At 44.9% G+C, this 22,778-nt stretch overlaps 2 protein-coding genes across 3 annotated transcripts; one reads left to right on the forward strand and one right to left on the reverse strand.

The window, feature by feature from the left end:
• The first annotated feature begins 3,591 nt into the window (after positions 1-3,591).
• On the forward strand, positions 3,592-12,554 carry LOC114770005 (protein NDRG1-like). Its single transcript, XM_028963582.1, is given in 17 exon segments — positions 3,592-3,673; positions 6,241-6,315; positions 6,397-6,432; positions 8,719-8,824; positions 9,060-9,180; positions 9,341-9,387; positions 9,390-9,402; positions 9,516-9,576; positions 9,654-9,740; positions 9,824-9,880; positions 9,955-10,058; positions 10,341-10,403; positions 10,492-10,543; positions 10,858-10,905; positions 11,234-11,269; positions 11,537-11,588; positions 12,123-12,554. Coding segments are annotated over 16 exon segments (1,200 nt in total). The 5' UTR covers positions 3,592-3,673; positions 6,241-6,258; the 3' UTR covers positions 12,383-12,554.
• Positions 12,555-13,746: 1,192 nt separating this feature from the next.
• LOC114770314 (WNT1-inducible-signaling pathway protein 1-like) lies at positions 13,747-18,821 on the reverse strand. Of its 2 annotated transcripts, none has more exons than XM_028964122.1 (5): positions 18,679-18,821; positions 16,175-16,457; positions 15,457-15,711; positions 14,826-15,019; positions 13,747-14,559 (listed from the first exon to the last, which is right to left on the reverse strand). In XM_028964122.1, the coding sequence occupies exons 1-5, from the start codon at positions 18,712-18,714 to the stop codon at positions 14,260-14,262; spliced, it is 1,068 nt and encodes a 355-aa protein (XP_028819955.1). In that variant the 5' UTR covers positions 18,715-18,821; the 3' UTR covers positions 13,747-14,259. The 2 variants fall into 2 exon arrangements, with proteins under 2 accessions (XP_028819955.1, XP_028819954.1); XM_028964121.1 differs by having other exon boundaries at positions 15,427-15,711.
• Positions 18,822-22,778: the final 3,957 nt, after the last annotated feature.

Genomic DNA, 22,778 nt, shown 5'->3' on the forward strand with positions numbered 1-22,778 from the left:
TGGCCTCGTGGGAAAATTGCGTATCATTAATATTCATTATTCTCACTACTACCACTTAATAGTCGGCTTACTAAGCCTGTTAATTCATATTAAGCCACATTAATGCCAACTAGTTACACTTGTGTTCTTCCTCCGTCTGCCATTTCCATGTATTGCCCATGCCACGGGCAGGCCCTGCGGCCCACATGAAAGCAAAGGAACAATATAACGTTTTATGATCTGATGAAAAGAGCCAATTGCAGCGGCCGCTACAGATTAACTTTGCCGATGATACTACAGTTGTGACCTTGTCCCATTTCGACTTAGAAAGTTTGTTCATCTCAAGAACCCAACCCTGTAAAATTATGAATACATATAAAATCGCGTGGGCTTTTAATGTGCCAAATGTGAAAATTTGAGCATGACAAAAAATGAAAAGTGTAGTGTCTGTGACATTTCAACCCCTCCCGTTATCTGATTTGCCATTTTTGGTTTGTCTATGCTGGTGTCAGTCGGTTAATGAATGATATTCGCATCACTCTCAAGTTCAAGTGCAGCAATTCTAAGAGAGTATTAAGGCTTTGCAAGTCCGGCCTTATGTTATGTGGTGTTTACAGAATATTGGCCAAGTGAGGGTTTCATTTATAATTATCATTTATTATGTGCCAGTAGGGAGGCTCTATGAAAGTTCTGGTGTTCTATGAAACGAGACTTATTTGTTCATAAGCCAGATGTCCAATAAGAATCCAATAAGAATTGACAGAATAAGACTTCCTCTTGACTTCTATTTCATCCTAATCCACCTAACTGTGGAAAAGTTTTGTAGATTCCAAATTTTGGCCTGCAAACCTAAATAAAGTTTTATCAGTTCATTCAACCTTTTTTTTTTTAATCTGATGCCTTTCATCAAAGCGCTGATTCATACCGAGGGTGCTCACCTAGTTGTACGTATCTCCAGGAACACCCTCCTTAGTGAGCGCAGTCATGAGTCTCTGAATCATTTCATCTCATGATCTCAGTCCGTTTTGCATCAGACTTCAACAGGCAGACACACGCACACTCATGCACACTTATTTGACACTTTAAACATGTACAAAATGTAAAAGAAAAATTACATTCAAACAAGTGGAATTTCTATATTTACTCACCATACATATATCCTATTTTATTTGAGGTGTGTTTTGTGGAGTCTTCTTGCTGAGCCAACATAGCAGCATGATTGTGTGGCACAAAAACTGTTGTCGTGTATTCTTTCTTGGCCTTGTGCGTGATGATGGGGTTAAGCTGTGCAACACATCTGACCGTCTGAAGAGTTTGGAAGGCCTCGTCTGATCTCCCCTTCCTCTTGCCTTTCCCATTTGTGCAATTCGCCAGAAACCCGTGGAGAGGGGAAAGGTCACTGTTGATCTGTTCACCCTGGGAAATCCAATAGCCTCAATGCACCACAAAAAAACCCAACAGTTCTAACCCACGCGGTCATGAACTTAACGGCTGATGCTAAAAACAAGGGGGAAAAGCAGCGGAGAAACCAGACAAAAAAGCATATTTTAAACCATCTAAAGCCATATTTTATCATAGTTACATTTACCACAAGCCTCACAAAAAATGTACGGCACGTCCAATACAATTTTAGTATGTAATGTACCCAGTTATGAACCAATTCAGTATGCAAAATAATCTTATCATGCAGAAATTATGAAATGCGTAATCAGCCAGTGAAAAGCATGCTACACACATAAAGCTACTTACATTTACATTTACGTCTGTAGACATCTACTTATAGTGGAATTATACCCCTTAAAATACATTCGGGACGAGGGGCTTTAATGAGGCTGGAGATTTTAGATCGGATTACTCAGTAACTTTGGGAACAATGCATCCCAGAGCACTTCTGCGCACACTCACGGCGCACAAGGGTGCAGGAACCCCAGGTTCCTCGGCACATACCGCCGCAGGCCGCGCGCGAACGTTCCTCGTGCCACAAAACCTACTAATCAGTCGGACGAAAGTCCGCCGCGCTTATCAAAAGCTCGGGACTCTTTGCCCAGTAACATTAGAACACATCCCGCCCACTGTAAACCGTGCAGGAACTTTTCCCACAGAACAACTGGCTCTTCGCCACTTTCATACCTGAAACGTGGAAGGTCCTCCCCCCCCGTGCCTGGATTTTATAGAAACGTTTCATCTTGTACTGATGTGTGATGAAGCAGAAGAAGGAGCTTCATTTATGTCAAATGAATAAATCTTCATAATAAAAATAATAAACAATTGTTTACAAAAAAGTGAAACAAAACCTGAAAAAATAATAAAAACAGGAAGCTGAAAAAAAAACAAAAAAACACACAAGTGAAATAACTACAAAAAAAATCCTCCAAGGAAACGATTGCACTTCTCTGGCTGATGCGTGGTGCTGGAGGACAATAGCAAAGGCTGCTTGAACCTTAAATCCCCGTGGGGATGTAACGGGTTAAAGACACGACCCCGGTCCATTTCCTACCTTCGTATGCAGAAGGCCTGCATGAATTCGAGTCCTGAACTTTTGTCTGCGCACCACAGTAACGTAACGGTGAAACGAAAACTCGTATATATAACCAAAAGCTCGTATGTACAGAAGCAACGTCGGCATGATTCGCTGTCACTGTAAAAACTGTGCCTCGGAGTTGATCATTATCCATTTATATAAGATTTTAGGTTATGTAGTGAATTGCCTGGTGGGTAACGCACTGAGCAAGACACTTGTCCCTGAGTGTCTCCGGGGGGACTGTCCCTGTAACTAACAACTCGTAATAAATGTAACTGTACATTTCCAGTTCAAGACACGTGGCCCACCGTCTCCATTCGGCCGTCTGATCGCTCATGAGTGATGAAACTCGTTGGTTGTGAATGCGTTCCTTATCGGCACCTCACAATGGCCCCGTCCACAGAAGATCCTTTGTATGGGAGCGGAGGTTTGTTCTTGTCATTGTTGTTGTTTGTTAGCTATGGTCTCACATTGCAAATGCATGCTGCACATGGCCATTATTTAAAAAAGAATATATATTGAAATATAAAAAAGAAATATATATACATACAGTACAGGCCAAAAGTCTGGACACACATTATCATTCAACGTGTTTTCTTTATCTTCATGACCATTTACGTTGGTAGATTCTCACTGAAGGCATCAAAACTATGAATGAACACATGTGGAGTTCTGTACTTAACAAAAAGTGGAGACCTGGCCTCCACAGTCACCGGACCTGAACCCAATCCAGATGGTTTGGGGTGAGCTGGACCAACAAGTGCTAAACACCTCTGGGAACTCCTTCAGGACTGTTGGAGAACCCTTTCAGGTGACGACCTCTTGAAGCTCATGGAGAGAATGCCAAGAGTGTGTAAAGCAGTAATCAGAGCAAAGAAACTAGAATATAAAACATGTTTTCACTTATTTCACCTTTTTTTGTTAAGTACAGAACTCCACATGTGTTCATTCATAGTTTTGGTGCCTTCAGTGAGGATCTACCCACGTAAATGGTCATGTGAAGGTGGCGGGAAAGTGGGCTTTTTCTCCGCCTGTAGGTGGGCGTGTTCGGGTGGGCAGGGCCAGCGCGCCGTTATAAAACTCCCTCCGGCGTCCGCACGCCGCACGTAGTACGAGAATAAAACTGCACAACTACACAAAACGCCGACCGAGACCGGACGATCGCCGCGAAAAGTAAGTTTCCGTGTCGCCGTCGCCGCATTCATGACGCATGCGCACATTTATAAAGACTACTTAAGACAAATATACGTATTTTAAAGTTGTCATGCAGTTGTATACGTGTCATGATATAATTGTGTGTGTGTGTATATATATATATATATATATATATATATATATAGAGAGAGAGAGAGAGAGAGAGAGAGAGAGGCACTTTGGAAGATGTGCACTTTGACTGGTAGTGATGGGTGGGTCGATGATGATGATGATGATGGAAGATCCATTTCTGCCACCAGCAGCCTTTAATCCGCAAATAATCTGAACAACAGCTCCTTGCGTGCTGCCACTGTATACAAACACGGTTTAAACCCTTCAAATCGAATTATTTCCAATAATAATATAATATCGGATAATCACTATTAATTAAAGCCGACCGTGAGAATGTATAACGACTCTAAATGACGGTTCTGTTCTCATATTGGTGAAATTACACAGTACATTTTAAAGCACGACTTTATTAGTGGCGTGGTGTTTAAATGATGGGGCAGAATGTGAGTGTGTGTTTGTTTGCCATCTTCCTCCGTCTAAAAATGTAGGTCTCATCGAGCTTAGCTGCCTGCTGATATCACAGAATGACGGATTTGACAGATTAAACGTGCTCCGGAAGATTAAGGAAGCAATCGTTGTTCCTGCAGATGCTTGGCTTTCTGGATTTAATTTCCCCCGGTCTTAATTCTGCCGCCCCGGGCCGCCACTCCATCCTCCTCTCATTGAGACGAGCAGTTTAGGCCCCACAAATCCTCCCCTGGAGCCCGGGCCCCGCGGTGGCAGGTGACGGGACGTGGAGGTGACAGATTAGCCAGGAGAAGCCGCGGCGGGGAGGGTCTTTCGTAAAAACGGTGACAGTGGACTCGGCAGGACGCGGAGGACAATGCGCCGCATTGAGACCGTTCCCTCGGAGGCCTCGCCCGTTTCAGGCTGCGGAATGTAGTGTGGGTGCCGACGCCCAGTGAAGCCTCTCCGGAGGCATGAAACGGACGTGAAATGTTTGTAATAATTCTTCTCGTCCTTTTAACACGGACCGGGGGGGGAGTGAAGGGAGCCGTGGAAGCAGACGTGTCGGGGGGGGGCTTCCTGTGCGCTCTGGCCGAGCTGGTCGTGGAGGAAGCGCTCGGGCCGCTGACCTTTAGCAACCTCGTCCAAACAAAGGGCCCGTTGAGGCTTTAATTTGATTTACATGCGCGGCGTCGGACTCGGCTCTCTGCGGAGGCCCCGTCGTGCGTGGAAGTGGCGGGCTCCTCTGTCCCTCTTCCACTTCCTCACACGCAGGCGTCCCCCCCACGCGCCGCGGTGAATCAGCGTCCGCCCGGCTGAGCCAGGGCTGTCCACGCTTCCTCCCGTCACTTCTCTGCTCTGCCGGGCCGCGATTCGCCGCTTTCTGCTCCTACGTGACCCCTTCCGCAGACAATTTCAAATTAAACTTCGGTTTCTCCCTCCGCCTACACTATTATAAGTCAAGTAGGTGATTAAACGTGTAGGTGGTGGTAGACTAGCGGGCCTATGAACCAGAAGACCCAGGTTCAAACCCCACTTACTACCATCGTGTCCCTGAGCAGGACACTTAACCCTGAGTGTCTCCAGGGGGGGGACTGTCCCTGTCACTACTGATTGTAAGTCGCTCTGGATAAGGGCGTCTGGTAAATGCTGTAAATGTAAATGTAAATCTGTAACACCGAATTTTGTAGCATTGACATAATGTAGATGAACAGGTTAGAGCAGGTTTGATTGGTTTATTTGCATCATGGCGATGCTTTTTTTTTTTTTTGTTCAATATCAGTCATAACAAATGCAGCAGAACTGTTGTGTACGTCACCGCTGAAAATCTGCCGCTGTGCAGTTCTGCGGTACAGTGCTTTTAAAGAAACTTCGAAACTGCACCTTCGAAAAGTGCACCTTCGAAAAGCCTCACCTGAGCTGAAGGAGACCAGAAACGGAACCGAGGTCCCTTTGGATGAACAAATCAAGGACTTGGTGCACTTTCCTTTGGTCCATTGGCACTGCTCAGAGAGCTGCACATGAAGACAATGACCTCGCAGGCTCGGCACGATCATTTTCTTCAATTTACTATCAACTAGGAGTAATATGGTTCTATTAAGCGTTAATAACAGGCTGCGGTGGCCTTCTATTTCCATGGATGAGCCCTCGATACTGCCAAAACTCCCCTTCCATTGTGGGATTCATATCTTTCCTTTGATTCCTCTATTATAACAAACGTCTCTCTTCGTGATCCATTTGTCATTGATTTAGTGTTGTGTTTGGGACTGAACATTCCTTCCCAGGAGAGAGATTCTGTGGTTTCGTGTGGGAGTGAACGGACCACGTGACGGTAGGTGACAGCGCGGGGTCATCTCTGGAGAGGAAAACAGAGGGAACTTTTCAGACAACTTTTTAGATCCTCCCTAAAAAAAAAAAAAAAAAAAAAAGCAATCAGATATTTCCGTGCGTCGAGCTTCGCCGTGTCAGCTCCGCCGTGTCAGAAAGTCCCGGGTCGGCTCACCCCCACAGTCCCTGTTGCTCTACAGGCTTCCACGGCGCTGAACATGGACGACATCCAACTTGTTGAGTCCAGACCACTGATTCCCGAGAAGGATTTGGAGGTACGTCTGAAACGCCGGGCTACACGTAGCATTTTGTACAGTTAAAAAAAAAAGGTTTTAAACATTTGTTTTCCTGCGCAGGTACTCGGGAAAGTTCTTCAGCAGCTTGAAATCAAGGTGAGCGTATACGTCCCCACCAAATATTCAGCCGTGGGGAGCGGCGGTACAGCAATGTTTACATCTTTACACGAGCGGTTAAGGGCACAAAAACCATCACAGGTCCTGAAAGGTCTTTTATGATCCGCCTGGACCCCAGAGGAGGTGAAGCACCCACAGCGGGGACTTGCAAGTAGATCAACAGACAATTTCCATTCAAAGGCAACCCCTCTGTAGCAGCTGGAGACATGAAAGGCCTCAAATCACAAAAGCTGGAATTTGTAGATGAAAACAGCAATTTGCTTTGTTCTAAAAACTACATAAGTGTTCTGAGATGCTTTATTACATTACATTACATTACATTTACGGCATTTACCAGACACCCTTATCGAGAGAGACTTACAATCAGTAGTTACAGGGACAGTCCCCCCCTGGAGACACTCAGGGTTAAGTGTCCTGCTCAGGGACACAATGGTAGTAAGTGGGATTTGAACCCGGGTCTTCTGGTTCATAGGCGAGTGTGTTACCCACTAGGCTACTAGCACCCTTATTGATTCAGAGCTGTAACTTCCAAAAGGATTTTTAACAGTTCTAACAAAGCTCTAAAAATATAATGCATAAACAATTCATTTGATAATAATCAAGACCTGAAGTTTAGCCACAAACAAACAAATAAAAAAAATATATATCTGATGCAAAATTACTCTTTTCTCAAATGTCAACATGGTCCAGGATCAGTAATAAAAGACCACAGTTTTATGGCCTGAAGTGCACATACCGAGGAATCGAGGCCAAAAGTGGAACATCAACATTCGTGACGCCACCTTGTGGTCGGCGTGTGTTGGTGATCGTGTCTGTTAATTCAACCTGCACCGCACACACACTGCACGTTCCCCCAAATCCTTTCCAGCATAAATGTACATTTTTAATTAGGAAAAAAAAAAGGAGATTTAGTACATTTCGTCTGGACTTTACTATTCAGGACCACGGACAAGGCCTGAACAGAGAGACCCTCAGAAGACCCTCTCTTTTCCAACGTTTCCAACCTAACTCAGCAATTCTAGCCTTTTAACTTGCAGAATAACGAGCCACCGAACTCTGGTCCAAAGAGACCAAGGTTACGTGTTGGGTAAAAATTAATTTTATTCTTTTTTTTATTTATTTCTTTTATTTCTTTGCAAGATTTTAGCTCCTGAGGCACCCAGCGGATTGACGTCCTGCTGCTGACCCATGCAGATTAGCGTTGAAATTTCTAGGGCGTGGGTTTAGTATCGCGGCCTGTCTTAAGGGGCAGTGACGTTGGCAGCACGAGGTGTGCCAGGGCCATCTGTCGGACCCGAGAGGCGCTCCTCACGTAGGTCTCGTCTGCTTTAAAGGGATTAGCGGCCGCGGGGAGACGACGTGCGTTTGCATTAACGTGTAGCCAAGGAGAAACCGTAAGACGTTTACCTCCCATCCCCAGTAAATGGGTTAGGCGATTTCCTGATGGTGGGGGTGGTGGAGAGGAGCTCCCCACCTGGAGCCTGTAAAACCGACCGCCTGCTCTTCCCCTTCAGGCCATTTTATTCCCGTTTTGCATCTTGCATCTGCCGGGGGTGTCGTTTTTTGGCTTCGGCAGCAAAAATCCAGTCGCATGAAACGACTGGATTCCAGGACTGTGAATTTGCCTCAATGGCACGATTGTGGCTCATTGTGTGCCACCACTTCTGGGCATTCGCATGATCACATGACCAGTTGGGCACGATTTGTTCAGGTTTTTCCAGTGCCCCTGACCGACTGAACCGTCTGACATTGGCTTATCCAATTTACGGATCTCTTCGACTAGAATTAGCTTGTTTTGATCACGGTGCAAAGCATGATGGGAGCCGCAGGGCTTATGCAGAGCGGCGTCCAGTGGGGGTATAAAACGCAGCCCGCGGACTAATGACAGCTAAGCACTTTCAGAAGCTTACCGGCAGTCGGATTCTATACCGTACCACAGTGTCACCAAGTACCTGCAAGCATGGTTCTCGAGGACTCGGACATGGAGTGTGTCTTTGAAATTGAGATTTCTGTGAGTAGAGCAGCTCACCCTGGAGCAGTAGAGTAATATTAGAAAGCTTTTTTTTTTTAAATTATTATTATTAATTTCAAATTTCAAAGCTGTGTGTTTTGTATTTTTGCAAAGCCACATCAGAGCATTCGATTGTTCACGCATTGGCGTCTAATTCATATTTCGTGTTATTCTACTCATTTGGTTTGTTTAAAGATAAGAACTCGTACCTGGGACCCGTTGTGCGTTTGCAAGTTCTGGTTTTGCGTTTACAGGAGCACGATGTGGAGACGCCCCACGGCAGAGTTCACTGCACCATGAAAGGGGTCCCCAAAGCAGACCGTCCCGTCATCCTTACCTTTCACGACATTGGCCTAAACCGTAAGAAACCACCGATGTAATCTGTTGGTATTATACCAGGCAGTAGTTAAGTTATTGAAATAACTAAATGTCTTAAATAATACAGATGCATTAGTAGCACATTTAAAGCAGAAGAATATGAGATATACATTTTCAACATGTGTGGAATCCGAGGCCGCCGAACACGGCGACTGCGATTTATTCCAGGATGGAGTTCGGCATTTAATCCGATAAAATCCATTTTTCTCAACTTCAGACAAGACCTGCTTCGACGCCCTGTTCAGTCACGAAGACATGCAGGAGATCATGCAGCACTTCGCGGTGTGCCACGTCGACGCCCCCGGGCAGCACGAGGGCGCCAACACCTTCTCCACCGGGTGGGTTAACGCAGGAACCGGGTCGGGCCGCCTGGGACTTTTCCTGTGCGGTGCTGGTACTTTGGCCGCCACAGAGATAAGCTTTTGAGTTGAATACGATTGTCTTTGCGACTGATGACGCCGGAGACGGTTGTGGTGAATGTTGTAATGTGTCCCGCAGGTATGAGTACCCTTCCATGGACCATCTGTCCGAGACTCTTCCTGTTGTCCTCAACATTTTGGGTATGTCGAGCAAGTGGAAATCACTATTCATTTACTTATGTAGTATTTTTTATGTATTAAATGTATTAATTTCCCGGTTTTACCGTATTAATTGGCTTCTGCTGTGCTCGCAGCCTGAAGAGCGTAATCGGAATGGGGGTCGGAGCCGGCGCGTACATCCTCTCCCAGTTCGCCGTGAGTCTCGTTCCGCACCGCGTAACTCGGATTAGTGGAACATGCGGGTAACCGAGAGCTCTGCTCTGTGCTTCCAGTTGGACTATCCCACCATGGCGGAGGGCCTGGTTCTGATCAACATCAACCCGTGCGCCGAGGGATGGATGGACTGGGCGGCCCAGAAGGTAGGCGCGCCTCGGAATTCACACGTCCAGGCGCCGAAGCGCCTCCGTTCGCGCTTAATCTGGACATAATCTGTCCTTTTCAGATCAGCGGCTGGACCCACGCCATGCCAGACATGATCATCACTCACCTGTTCGGAAAGGTGGGCGTTATTTGGGGGTTCGGCTGTCGGTAAACCGAGGACGCGCTTCATCTCAACATGACTCTTTTTAACAGGAGGAAATCCACCACAACCACGATCTGATTGCCACCTACCGCCACCACATCTTGAACGACATGAACCAGTTCAACCTGCAACTCTTCGTCAAATCCTACAACAGGTAACCAAAATGTCTGGGTGGTGGTAGCCTAGCGGGTAACACACTCGCCTATGAACCAGAAGACCCAGGTTCAAATCCCACTTACTACCATTGTGTCCCTGAGCAAGACACTTAACCCTGAGTGTCTCCAGGAGGGGACTGTCCCCGTAACTACTGATTGTAAGTCGCTCTGGATAAGGGCGTCTGGTAAACGTCGTAAATGTCTGCTGTCCCCGGCTCTCGCCGCCATGGGTTTTTGCCAGGGGTGCCGCGAGTAACGGCCTCTCTTTTGATTCCGAACAGCCGGAGAGATCTGGAAATCGAGAGGCCGATTCCTGGAGGAAACATCAACGCCAGAACCCTGAAGTAAGACAAGTGGAGTAGGTCTGTCAAGGTCCAGTTGGTCGCCGGCGTCTGTCGGAGTGACTTAGATCCTGTGGGTTTCTGTCTCCAGGTGTCCTGCTCTTCTGGTGGTGGGGGACAGTTCGCCTGCTGTCGACGTTGTGGTGAGTCCTAAAACCGCTGTGTTCCCGTACACCCTACGCCTGATAATCAAGGTCACTGCGGTTAATAACATTACCGTGCGCGTTTACTTAAAAATGGCCAGAAGAACGTAGCGTCACTCGCCTGTGAACCAGAAGACCCTGGTTCAAATCCCACTTACTACCATCGTGTCCCTGAGCAAGACACTTAACCCTGAGTGTCTCCAGGGGGGGACTGTCCCTGTAACTACTGATTGTAAGTCGCTCTGGATAAGGGCGTCTGGTAAATGCCGTAAATTTAAATGTCACTGAGACGTTCTTTTGTCTTTTGTGTCCAGGTGGAGTGCAACACAAAACTGGACCCAACAAAGACCACACTTCTCAAGGTAGGCACCAAACCACCCTCACCCGGGCATTAACAGCCCCGGTGGAAAGACGGCCCGCGATAAGATTCCGATGGCTCAGCACAACCCCGGTGACTTATTTACTGAGGTCGCACAAGGGGGACGGAATGCGCCCTCGCCGACCTGCTTCACGCCCCGGTGTGCCGCAGGCTCGTTCGCGCCGTTTTAATGGGCCCGCGGAACAAGTCGCGTCCGGGTTCCTGTGCCGAATGAGATTGTTCCGCCCGTGTGTGGAGGAGAAGCCGCGGGGGCTGAATATTTTAACACTCTTTAACGCTTTTTTTTTTGTTTTTTTTCTGTCGTTCTCCAGATGGCGGATTGCGGAGGCCTGCCGCAGGTGGACCAGGTGCGTGGGCCGCGTCCATGCCGGGGACACCAGCAGACGCGCCCGCTGAGGGTTGCGGATAATAATTAGCCGCTTAAGAGCATTATGGGCTGCAGTGGCGTAAACAGTCCACGGGCTTTAATACCCTTCACCACACCTGCCGCTAGCAGCTGTCACCCCCTCCCCGCTTTATAAGTGGCTTTATAGGTGTTATATACCAATTGGGTCAATTAGAAGACGGCGAGACGGCAAACGTTGTCTAACTCGGTTCTCTTGCATTCCCACCAGCCTGGAAAACTGACCGAAGCTTTTAAGTACTTCATCCAGGGCATGGGCTACAGTAAGTGGCAAATTATAACCCTTCATCTTCCTGAAATAATGAATAATTAAGGAATAATTAACAGAAGTTGATAATAAAATGTATGCATTTTTTTTTTTTTAATTTGCATCATGTTTTATACTCTTTTATTACACTATAGACTATATACAGGGTGGGCCATTTATATGGATACACCTTAATAAAATGGGAATGGTTGGTGACATTGAACACATTTTATAAGTGGTCAGAAACTCATGAAAGAATAAACCAAGCACACCATTGTTTTTCTTGTGAAATTACCAATAAATTTGATGTGTCACATGACCCTCTTCCTATTGAAAAAACAAAAGTTGGATCCAAGATGGCCGACTTCAAAATGGCCACTATGGTCACCACCCATCTTGAAAAGTTTGCCCCCTCACACATACTAATGTGCCACAAACAGGACGTTAATATCACCAACCATTCCCATTTTATTAAGGTGTATCCATATAAATGGCCCACCCTGTAGACTAGACTTTATTTTATATATAAATACCTGTTTTTTTTTTTCAGTGCCTGCAGCCAGCATGACCCGGTTGGTCCGGTCCCGCACCGCGTCCGGGTCCAGTGTCACCTCCTTCGACGGCTCCCGCAGCCGGTCTCACACCAATGAGGGCAACCGCAGCCGATCCCACACCAACGAGGGCAACCGCAGCCGCGCCCACACCGCCGACAACCAGCGAGGCCGCTCCCAGACCGACCAGCCCATGGACACCGCCGGCAACAGTGGCGTGGACCAGGCCGTGCTCAAGTCCACCGAAGTGTCCTGCTAGATGTTCCCCCTTCCCCCCAACCTATTCCCTCCCAAGAACGCACAAGCACCCCATTCTTGCCCACGTTTGTTGCTGCACTGCTTCCAACCCAAAAAAAAAGCCCCCCCCCCTCCTGGAACAGGACACTCTGTGTCTGGATTGTCCTTCTAAAGTCTCAGAAAAAAAGGAAACACTGGACAATTCAGAGGCAAAGTGTCTGAAATGCCAAAGAGATTTTTCTTTCCTGTCATTTTTCCGGCCACAGGAATTATCAGGACCAACATTTTATTCGGATCACGTAATTGTCCGGTTCTCCTTGCGGGCAGCCACTCTCCCGCTCGGACGTTCTGATGAGGCAGTGCAGCACCGGGAACAGAGATTTGCCAGAGAAAAGTTCAAGTATGGCAGCGCACGAGTCCTTTTAGGTTAAAATCTCCAACATGCTTTTGTTTCGATTAACTAGCCTACACTTATATCACCAGCTTCTAATTCACTCGTGTAAATGACTGTAACTTCTGAATATATATATATATATATATATATATATATATATATATATATATATATATATATATATATATATATATAAATATAGTAATATACCCTTAATGTTACTTTTTCTTTTGCAGACTTGATTCTACTTTATGTTCTGTAGATTTAGTGTCGGACCTCAGCAAGCAGAATAGACATAGTGAGCTTTTGTATTATAGTAGCAGAAACCTCTTCACGATGATGGGATGTAACGAATAAGTTCTGTTTCCATTAACCTCGAGTAATTTCGGTTCTTTTCTTTCTTTCTTTTTTTTTTTAAACGATCCCTCTGGAATTAAATGTTTGCACGCGTGGCATATGGCAAATTTCAAAAGGCTGTTCCGCTTCTCATGCTTTACTCTGAATCAAGTGTTTGGGAGAAGTAAACCGCTTTTCCATTTTTGTATTCTGATGTGGGTGGAGATGACACCAAAATTTTTAAGTGATGATTTCTATGCAATCAAGCAGAACGAACAGAACAAAAAAAAAAAAAAAAAAAAAACGTGCCATGGAGTACTACACTCGGATGCATCTTTTTTTAGTTTTGTGGTGGCTTTTGAAGGAGTTCAACGAGAGATCGTAACATTATACTCTCCCGTGTTAGCACTTACTCGGTACTCACACCCCTGCGCCTGTATGCGCTACAGGAGAACTTGCAAGCTTTGTAGAAACACATACATTTGTAAAGATGTACTGCCTAATGCAGACGATATACATTTTTATTGGTTTAACGATTTGTATTTATTAAAAAATAAAAACATTAAAACTATGCATTTTTGGTTTGAATCACTTATTTAAACTGTGTGGGAGTTGTCAACAATAAGGCTCCTCCCATTTTAAAGATTGTTCTGGGCAACAGAAATAATTACACACAAGAAAAAAGGCCGGTTAGTATCTCTTCTTCGAGACAAACCTGATCGATTGCTGTAAATCCGGGGGACGCGTAGCACTGCACAGTGTGAAAATAGCCCCCTAATACGGAGCAAATTGATCTATAACCGATCAACTGATTCCAAGTTTAAACAATTTCGCATCAGTGCAAACGACACAAGCTTTATAACCAAATACTTTTATGAACCTTTGGAGTGATGGAATTTTGTTATAAATGCACATGCACAATAATAAATTAGCGTCTGAATGTCTAAAACACTTTAAGACATTACTTACCAGACTATACAGAAATTTGAATATGTGTACTTTTTCGTGGGAAAATATGTTTAACAAAAATCTTTAAAACCACACTTAACCAATGCAGTACACATTTGTAAATGTTCTTATTAATATAGAGTTTTTTTTTCCAATGGGAAAAAATGTCCTCTTTTCACGAAAAGTACTTTGCAAGTTGTTCTAGCGACTGTCAGGCCACCTCAGTTCATTACCTCTGAGAACCCGAAGTGCTGCCCAAGCTCCGCAAAGATGTCGCCGGGCTTCTTGCAGCTGAGGTTGCAGAAGCACGCGTTGATCCACATGACCTGCCAGGAGAACGTGGCACCGCTGGGACATTCAAAGTCGACCGTCACGCTCTTGGATTTGTAGGGGATGCAGCAGCGGTTGTCCGTGCAGACCCCACAGTACTTGGGCCAGTATGCCTTCTTGCTGGTGCAGCCCGAGATGGTAAATTTGGATGGCTGCCTCTCCCTGTAGATGTTCAGGCACTTTTTCCCAGGCTGGTGATGCAAATTAAAATTGAGCATTACTACCGTGATGCTAAAAATTCAATGTTCTATAAGCATTTTTTTCCACTTAGTGTTAAGTCCATATCGTACAGTATAAGATTAATCTAAATCATTGATCCCCAATTAAATTATTATTATCTGTTCAAAACAGACAACTCTGAGCCAGGCTGTATCAACCCATCTTGTACCACCAGCAGTAATGTAGGGGGGTTAAGGTTAGTCCTTCATCGGGCTGGACACTATGGGTGTCTGCTTACCCTGAAGTGTTTGCTAATGTCAACTTGGCAAGGTCGGATACTGCAGAGTCGCGACTCTTTCATCATCTGGCACTGTTTGTTGCCATTGGAGATCCTCATAGACACGCCTCGGCCACAGGTCCTGGAGCAGGGGCTCCAGGGAGTGGTCTGCACGGGACAGTTCTCGTGCCGGTCAGCTTTTTGATGTTCGGGTGCTACAGACAAACAAGAACGAGAAGTGGAGACAAATTCTAAAATGAGGTTCGAATTCTGTATTTCAAGAAAGCACAACTAAAACGAGAACATTTAAAATAAATGCATCACCCCACCTAATACAGACGCACGCCCAGAAGGACTAACATTAACAACAATGTGGCCCCGAACCTCCTCCGACTCAGATAAGTGCCATACCATATCCTCTCGGGGTCTTTTACCATATGCATTTATTGTAATTAGTGTTACTGTGCAGTACTGCACTGTCCTACATTACGATTTTATACTCTTCTCACGGAGGTGGGTGTTACAGAACATGTAACTACGAGATCTACGGTAATCTTCACCACCGAATGTGAAATCTTACACACCCTGTAGAACTGCAGCGGAAAGCTATTCAAACACAAACCCTCGGGGTCGGGGTCGCGGCATCCCGTACCCTGCACGGCATGCCGAGGAGCGGCCTTGCGCCCCCTCCTGGGCTCGTCACAGACCCAGGTCTCGCAGCAGCGCCCCGGGACCCTCACGCGGCGCGGGGTCCGGCACCACACCCTGGGCGGCTGAGAGTCGTTGCACAGCCCCAGGCAGCCTATGGCCCCGTTCACACACAGGCACTGGTACTTGCAGTTGGGTTGGAAACTCTGCCCGTTGCGGTAGACCACGCCCTCGTACTCGCAGCCGGTGCCGGACAGATCTACGTGGTAAAAAGAACATCATCTCTCCGCCATGAACTAACAACACATGCCTGTTCTTCAAAAACCAGTACAGTTAGCCAGAGACTATACTATATACGGTCTATACCGTAATATACAGGACATAATCTAACAAAGCGGTGCCAACCTGGTTAATGCAGGAAACGTTGTCCAAAATTAATTTGGATATGAGAATGTGTAAATTACTGAAAAAACTTTTCGCCAACAAGGACACTTTTGTGCAATGTGTGTGTCTTTTTAGAAATTCTCTAGTAGTATCACAGTATATGCGGACCATGACTTCTGCACAACTATAATATTGTCTACATTCCCTATATAGTGCAATTAATAGGTCGTTTGCATTAATAGGTCGTTTACACAATGAACAAGCTTGCATAAGTTGTGGCAAAGATATGTGTGCTGAAAAGCAGGGTTTGATATATATATATTTTTTTTGACACTTACATGCACACACTCCCTGTTCGTACCTAGGCTTGTCTGAGCTGTAGTCACAGTACAGTCCCTTGTGGTGGTCGCAGGTGTCTTTCTCATTGCACGACTCCCCGACCTGCCTGGCGCAGGTCTTGCAGCAGTCACAGCCGTCCGTTACCAGACTCACCCCCAGGGGACAGGTCAGCGGAGCCCTGGGACACTTGCAGGGCCACTTGCAGTACTGGGTCCGGTTGTATGCTTCCAGGTGAGTGGGGTCTGGTATGGGCGTCATGACAGAGGCATTTTGGGAGAAGGCCTGCACAAGGATCACATGCAAAGAAAAAAAAACGCCTGCTTAACGTTGCACTTTATGATTCAACATTCAACACGCCAAATGGAACCAGCCTGGCCTGTGAAGTGAAGTTTTTTGTCATTGTGATACACTGCAGCACAGCCAATGGTGACACAGTGAAATGTGTCCTCTGCTTTTAACCCGTCACCCTTGGTGAGCAGTGCGCAGCCATGACAGGCACCCGGGGAGCAGTGTGTGGGGACGGTGCTTTGCTCAGTGGCACCTTGGTGGGTCGGGACACTACCCACATTGTGTCCCCGAGCAAGACACCCTGAGTGTCTCCAGGGGGACTGTCAAGTGAACTGAGGTCTACATAAAGGGTGGGGGAAACATGACACAGGCGAACACAATGGAACTTTTAATCTGGGAAATCGCAATAATATTTGTCTAAAATCAAGGATAGAATGTGTAATCTCCGCATCTAATTTGCATGGACATATCATGGCCTCACACCTCCAGGAGTTTTCTGGAGGTTTCCTGCTGCCGTCCAAAGGAATGTGGACTGGCGGCTGCCTGTGTGAGTGGCGTGCGCGTCCCTGTCATCATTTTTATTTATTTATTTTTATTATTATTAAAAAATATATATTTTTTTATTGTCATCATGGATACTGAGTGAGTGACTAACAGAGACATTGTAATAAAGAATTGCAGTGGCATGAATTGTGATCTCCAATATAATTCCCTCACTAACTGAAGTTAATTTCCATGGGAAAAATACGAAATTATTTCTTGATCTAATGCCTTGCGTACCGTTTACTGTGCATGTACTTCATAGTCTATCAGTCACAATAACACAATTATGGCCTGTAACAGAATTACACTTTGTAATCCATCATCTGTATCATAAGAGGATGAAGGCAGATTAATGGGATTAAGTGTAAATATAAAACTGTTGCTCTTGTGAGGGTCTTCCTGGCTTCTGCCATTATGTAAACGAAGATAAACGAAGATTTTGTTTAGATAAACGAAGATTTTGATAAACGAAGATTAGATAAACGAAGATTTTAGATAAACGATCTTAGATAAACGAAGATTTTGAATGACTTCAGAGGAAGCATGAAGTGGATTGAAATTGTGTTGCAGAAATATAATGGTGTTTTTTTTTTCTTTTTAAGAATTGTTTTTAATATCTCATTAGTCAGTCAGGTCATTGCATATATTACTTATATTTCTAATGAGGTCATTCAAACTTTGAGCTGTTGCCTGCAGGCCCTCTGACCTACGACCTCTTTCAAGCCTTGGCCACAAGACAATAAGATAAGAATGCCTGCAACACGAGAGCAAGCACACCTGTGCAATTCATCAAAATTCATAAAAGAAAGTACCATGGGGACCTTCTCGAACATCTTGTTCACCTAAATATTAATGCAAAAACACAATTTAATTTCATCAGGATTATGTCACTAATCTAAACTGCAGGAATTTGAAGAACGTGTCAGCAAAAGACTAGAACGCTTCACAATGTAAGTAGTATTGCACGTAACTAAGTTTAAGTTTGAATAATAAATAAGTATAAATTGTACTTTTTCTTTTTTTAACTCCACCACTAGATGTCAGTGCAAAACTAACATTTGCACATGTACAACTGAACCACCAAGGGGTGGCGCTGTCGAGATGTGGAATAAGGTCTAGACGTAAGCGTGTTTATATTTTTATGCACATATTCCTTTCCATATTATTTACAGTGGTAAAAAAAAAAAAAAACTCAGAGAAATACCGCAAGAAAAAAAAAAAAACAGTCATGAGTTTCCAACGCAATACGATATAAGTGCATTACGTCAGATGACATTTATGCGGCCGTACGTCACTATCGGTCAGGGCAACATCGTCTCCACAATGCACCGGGTTATTCATGCACTTTAAACTCATTTTTGATGGGTTGAGACCTCACGTCATCGCCTCCATTTCGCTTGAATTATATACACCAATGCGCCGTTTTAATAGTCGGTTTTTTTAAATGTCAGAATACTTAATCAAATTTAAGATTCGCATATCATTTCTTACCCCTGCTTCTGTGGTAACAGGTTTATCGAGATTCGAAGCTGCAAATTAAGATTAAGGAATAAACAAGACACCTTTTGCCTCCATAGACTCAAATGGACGAACTGCAATATTACAAACTTCCAAAAAAAAAAAAAACCTCCATCCGTCCGGAAAAGCGAGCCGTTCGCGAACAGACGAGTACCTGATGAAGTAGAATCCACGCCAGGAACCAACTCATCACTGGCTGCCAGCACCGCGCTCATTTATATCCAGAACGGGACGCGTTTCTGGTGGCAACTCTCATTCATCCCCCGCAGAGCGGCTCCTTCTCCTCCACTGCGGCGCTACTCGAACCCCCCTGATGACGTCACGGCTGAGGAATATGAGGGCTACACCGAGAACTGCAGGGCCAAGGAAATAGTTGCACCGTCTGTGTCTCTTAGTGCAATACAATATACAATAAAGCAAGATCGTATTTATGGACAACATAAAATTAACATAGTTTCTTATGCATAATTATACATCACTGTGCCTTGTGTGGATGGTAGTAGCCTAGTGGGTAACACACTCGCCTATGAACCAGAAGACCCAGGTTCAAATCCCACTTACTACCATTGTGTCCCTGAGCAAGACACTTAACCCTGAGTGTCTCCAGGGGGGGACTGTCCCTGTCACTACTAAGTCGCTCTGGATAAGGGCGTCTGGTAAATGCCGTAAATGTAAAAATGCATTATTGTAGAGTGCAATAAACAATAATGTGCATTTATGAGTATGGAATGCATGATCTGTGGAGCAAAATGCAGATTATTAACCAGCTTTGTATATGAGTGATGGCATGTACAGTACAGGCCAAACATCTGGACACATCTTCTTATTCATGTGTTTTCTTTATCTTCATGACCATTTACGTTGGTAGATTCTCACTGAAGGCATCAAAACTATGAATGAACACATGTGGAGTTCTGTACTTAAAAAAAGGTGAAATAAGTGAAAACATGTTTTATATTCTAGTTTCTTTGCTCTGGTTACTGCTTTGCACACTCTTGGCATTCTCTCCATGAGCTTCAAGAGGTCGTCACCTGAAATGCTTCTCCAACAGTCTTGAAGGAGTTCCCAGAGGTGTTTAGCACTTGTTGGTCCAGCTCACCCCAAACCATCTGGATTGGGTTCAGGTCCGGTGGAGGTCTCCAGGTCTCCACTTTTTGTTAAGTACAGAACTCCACATGTGTTCATTCATAGTTTTGATGCCTTCAGTGAGAATCTACCAACGTAAATGGTCACGAAAATAAAGAAAACACATTGAATGAGAAGGTCTGTCCAAACTTTTGGCCTGGACTGTAGCTGAGACTGTCAGATTGTCAGGTTTATGGACACTACAAAAATATCCCCCCCATACGTGATTCAGGACAACGTTGCAAGAGGATCTGCAGTTTCTCATAGTTTCGTTCGTAATGGATCTGTAAGGAAACAGAGAAGTACTGCCACCTGAAAAACAGATGGGAGTAATCTGGATGAAGTCATCCCTGTTTCCATGAAACCCCTGTTTTTATATCCAGACTCAATTAAGTGGTTAGAAATTAAATTGCTTTTTTTTTTTTTTTTCTAGCGAACTGCAAAAAAATATATATTTTTTTGTGTGAAAATGACTAATTAAAGTGATGCTCCTGGGAGCAATTAGACTGCTGCTCAGGACCTCACAAAGACAACCAACTGCATTCCAGACTGACTTTTTTTTTTTTTAGCTTATGAAGTACGACCAGAATCGTCCTCACTCAGTTGTAACCTCACACAAACATTAACATCTGGCTCATACCTACCATCGGTCCCAGATGTCACTTTTGTTAAGTGAAAATCGAATTAGATTGCAGAGAAGCTTGTCATATTGCCATGCAGAAATGTGCCCGGAGCTGGAACCCCATCATCACTCATCGAGGCTATACCTTCCATGACAGACAGGCCTTGAACTTTGAGGAGGGTGAGCTTCCAGAAGACCATTCACGTCTGAGAGGAGGACACCTTTTCGTTCATTTCGCTCCTTATCACAATGCTCACGACACAGAGGGACCAGAGCGAACGATCAGCTGGCCCAACAGAAACAGGACGGTCGCTGGTCATTTCATGTTCATGGAGCTCCTCGAGCTTCGGCATGGCCTGAAACAGTTAATTGGACTGTAAGGGAATCTGCGTTTACTGTGCCAAGAGGTACACAAGGCGTTTGGACATGAAACTCCCCTTGCTGCATTCCTTCATGAGAAGGTCTTGTGGGTCTGTTGGAATGAACGTCCTACAAATGCTATCTTTGTACAGGATATGAACATCGAGAAGAATATTTGACAGATTTTTGCTCTCGTGGAGCTTCAGTCTAACATAAAATGTCCTGTTTGCACATTGGGTCGGATAAATATTTGAACCGATCAAAGTGACTCTTATCAAATGTTTATTGCTGGTCATGGTCCAAAGCAGCGAAGACTGTTATAAAGATTTCTTGCCACTGCGCTCAATCATTCTAATGGCATTCGTGTGAAAACTGGGGAAATGCATGAAGGTCGATTAAGAGCCATTAAAAAAAGGCTGTTCTGCAGAATTTAAATGGTATTAGCTTGAAATGAATAGTATTTGTCTATATGCTATTAGTACGATTGTTAAATGTAAAAAAATCTAAAAATGTTTTAAAAATGTAAGGAATCTAAGACAAAAAAAAAAATCATTTGAGTGCAATGTTGATATGTACAGAAAAAAAGTTACCTGAAGTTTTTATAGCTCTCCTAGAAGTTTAGATTTCCTGAATTTTTTATAAGAACGTCACTGATCAACTGAAGTGGTTTGACTGTCCACGTCTGTGGTGGACCGTGACGAACGTTGATCTAGGATGATGTAAAAGATACAAGAATTTCCAATTGTATTAGTGAGACTGAACTTGAAAAAAACAGACCTATATCAGATTTAGGACCACGTGTTTTCATGGGAATGTACTGATGAGAGCTTTTTTCCTGTGTTTGCTTGATTTGTTCAGTCTACTGTGCCTGTCGCGGTGATAGCGCCTAAACCCGCAGGGTCATTACGGCTGCTTCCAGAGGGATTGAGACCTCACGTAGGAAGAAAAGGAAAAGAATGCTGAGAAGAAGGTCCTGAACATCTCCACTGCTGACACTGCAGGTCTCCTGCTGATGCCGCTCAGCTTGTGGGGCTCCAGATCACGGTGAAACGTCCTGTGAACCAGGCCTGCCCAAATAATCAACGGTCGTATTGCCTCACTTGGGTCAAAGCACGGCAACGTAGCCACAGACGTTTACAAGACGAAGTGAGATCTGGGGTAAAGTGTGGTAACTTTAGTAAAAGCGATTATTTTCTTACACTGTGGCGGTCCGTTCTAGGTGAAAACTGACTTTCTCAGGCTCGGGGAGGCAATATGGCGGGGGCCCATGGCCCATAAGAGAGTAAAGTTGAGCCATTCTCCTTGGAGACACGACTACAGCAGTTCGTAACAGCTACAGTGATGTTCTTTTAAGCAAAGAGAAGCCTCACGATTTCATAGCTTTTTTAATTTGCAACTATTTGCATAGTTCTTCTGCAAACAGGCCATAAAAGGGAGAATTTTGAGGGACGCCACCCCAGACAGGCAGAGAAATGAAAGAAAAGGGGGAATGTATTGAAAAGACCTGGTCCTGGTCAAGTTGTTAAAGGGGAAAGAACACAGTATAAAGGGCATGCGAGGAAACAAGCCAGCGGCAACCAAACCCGAAACAAGAGCCGTAATGGATTAAAAAACACCGCTGTTCTGATTGTCTGTCCAAACGCTGACAGTCGGATGGTATCTGGGTAGAAGATTGGGAGTCTCTTTCAAAAGCAGTAACTGTCTTGGTCCTGACTCTGGTTGCCAAGTTCCTCAACCCCAAATTCTTGCAGAGAAAAATCCAACGGCGCCGCAGAACACATGCTTCACGTTTTAATTATGAAGTTATCAGTATCGCCGTTACCAGAATTTTTCTTGGTATCTTATCGAAATGGTATCATATCAGGGGTGGCCTTGCCAGCGGCCCTGTAATCAGAGGGTTATCGGTTCGAACCACTGAACGAAGCACACACTGCTCCCTGGTCACCTGTCATGGCTGCCAACTGCTCACCAAGGGTGATGTTTAAATGCAGAGGACACATTTCATTGTGTCACCGTGTGCTGTGCTGCTGTGAAACAACATTTGCATGAGTTTTGTCATGCTTGCAGTAGTCTGTTATTGGAATACGGGACTGGAGCTGCTGCGGAAGGGACAAATCATAATCACCCATATTTCCCAGACAATGCGG

Source organism: Denticeps clupeoides, chromosome 20 (assembly GCF_900700375.1).
Source record: "Denticeps clupeoides chromosome 20, fDenClu1.1, whole genome shotgun sequence".
In the NCBI taxonomy this organism is placed as follows: domain Eukaryota; kingdom Metazoa; phylum Chordata; class Actinopteri; order Clupeiformes; family Denticipitidae; genus Denticeps; species Denticeps clupeoides.

Excerpts from the sequence above, each read along its gene's own strand:
- LOC114770314 (XM_028964121.1), bottom strand. The coding sequence starts at position 18,714 with ATGAGTTGGTTCCTGGCGTGGATTCTACTTCATCAG. Across the intron at positions 15,712-16,174 it reads CGAACAGGGAGTGTGTGCAT|ATCTGTCCGGCACCGGCTGC; the intron begins GTAAGTGTCAAA and ends TTTACCACGTAG. Across the intron at positions 15,020-15,426 it reads CCGCGACCCCGACCCCGAGG|CACCCGAACATCAAAAAGCT; the intron begins GTTTGTGTTTGA and ends GTTTGTCTGTAG.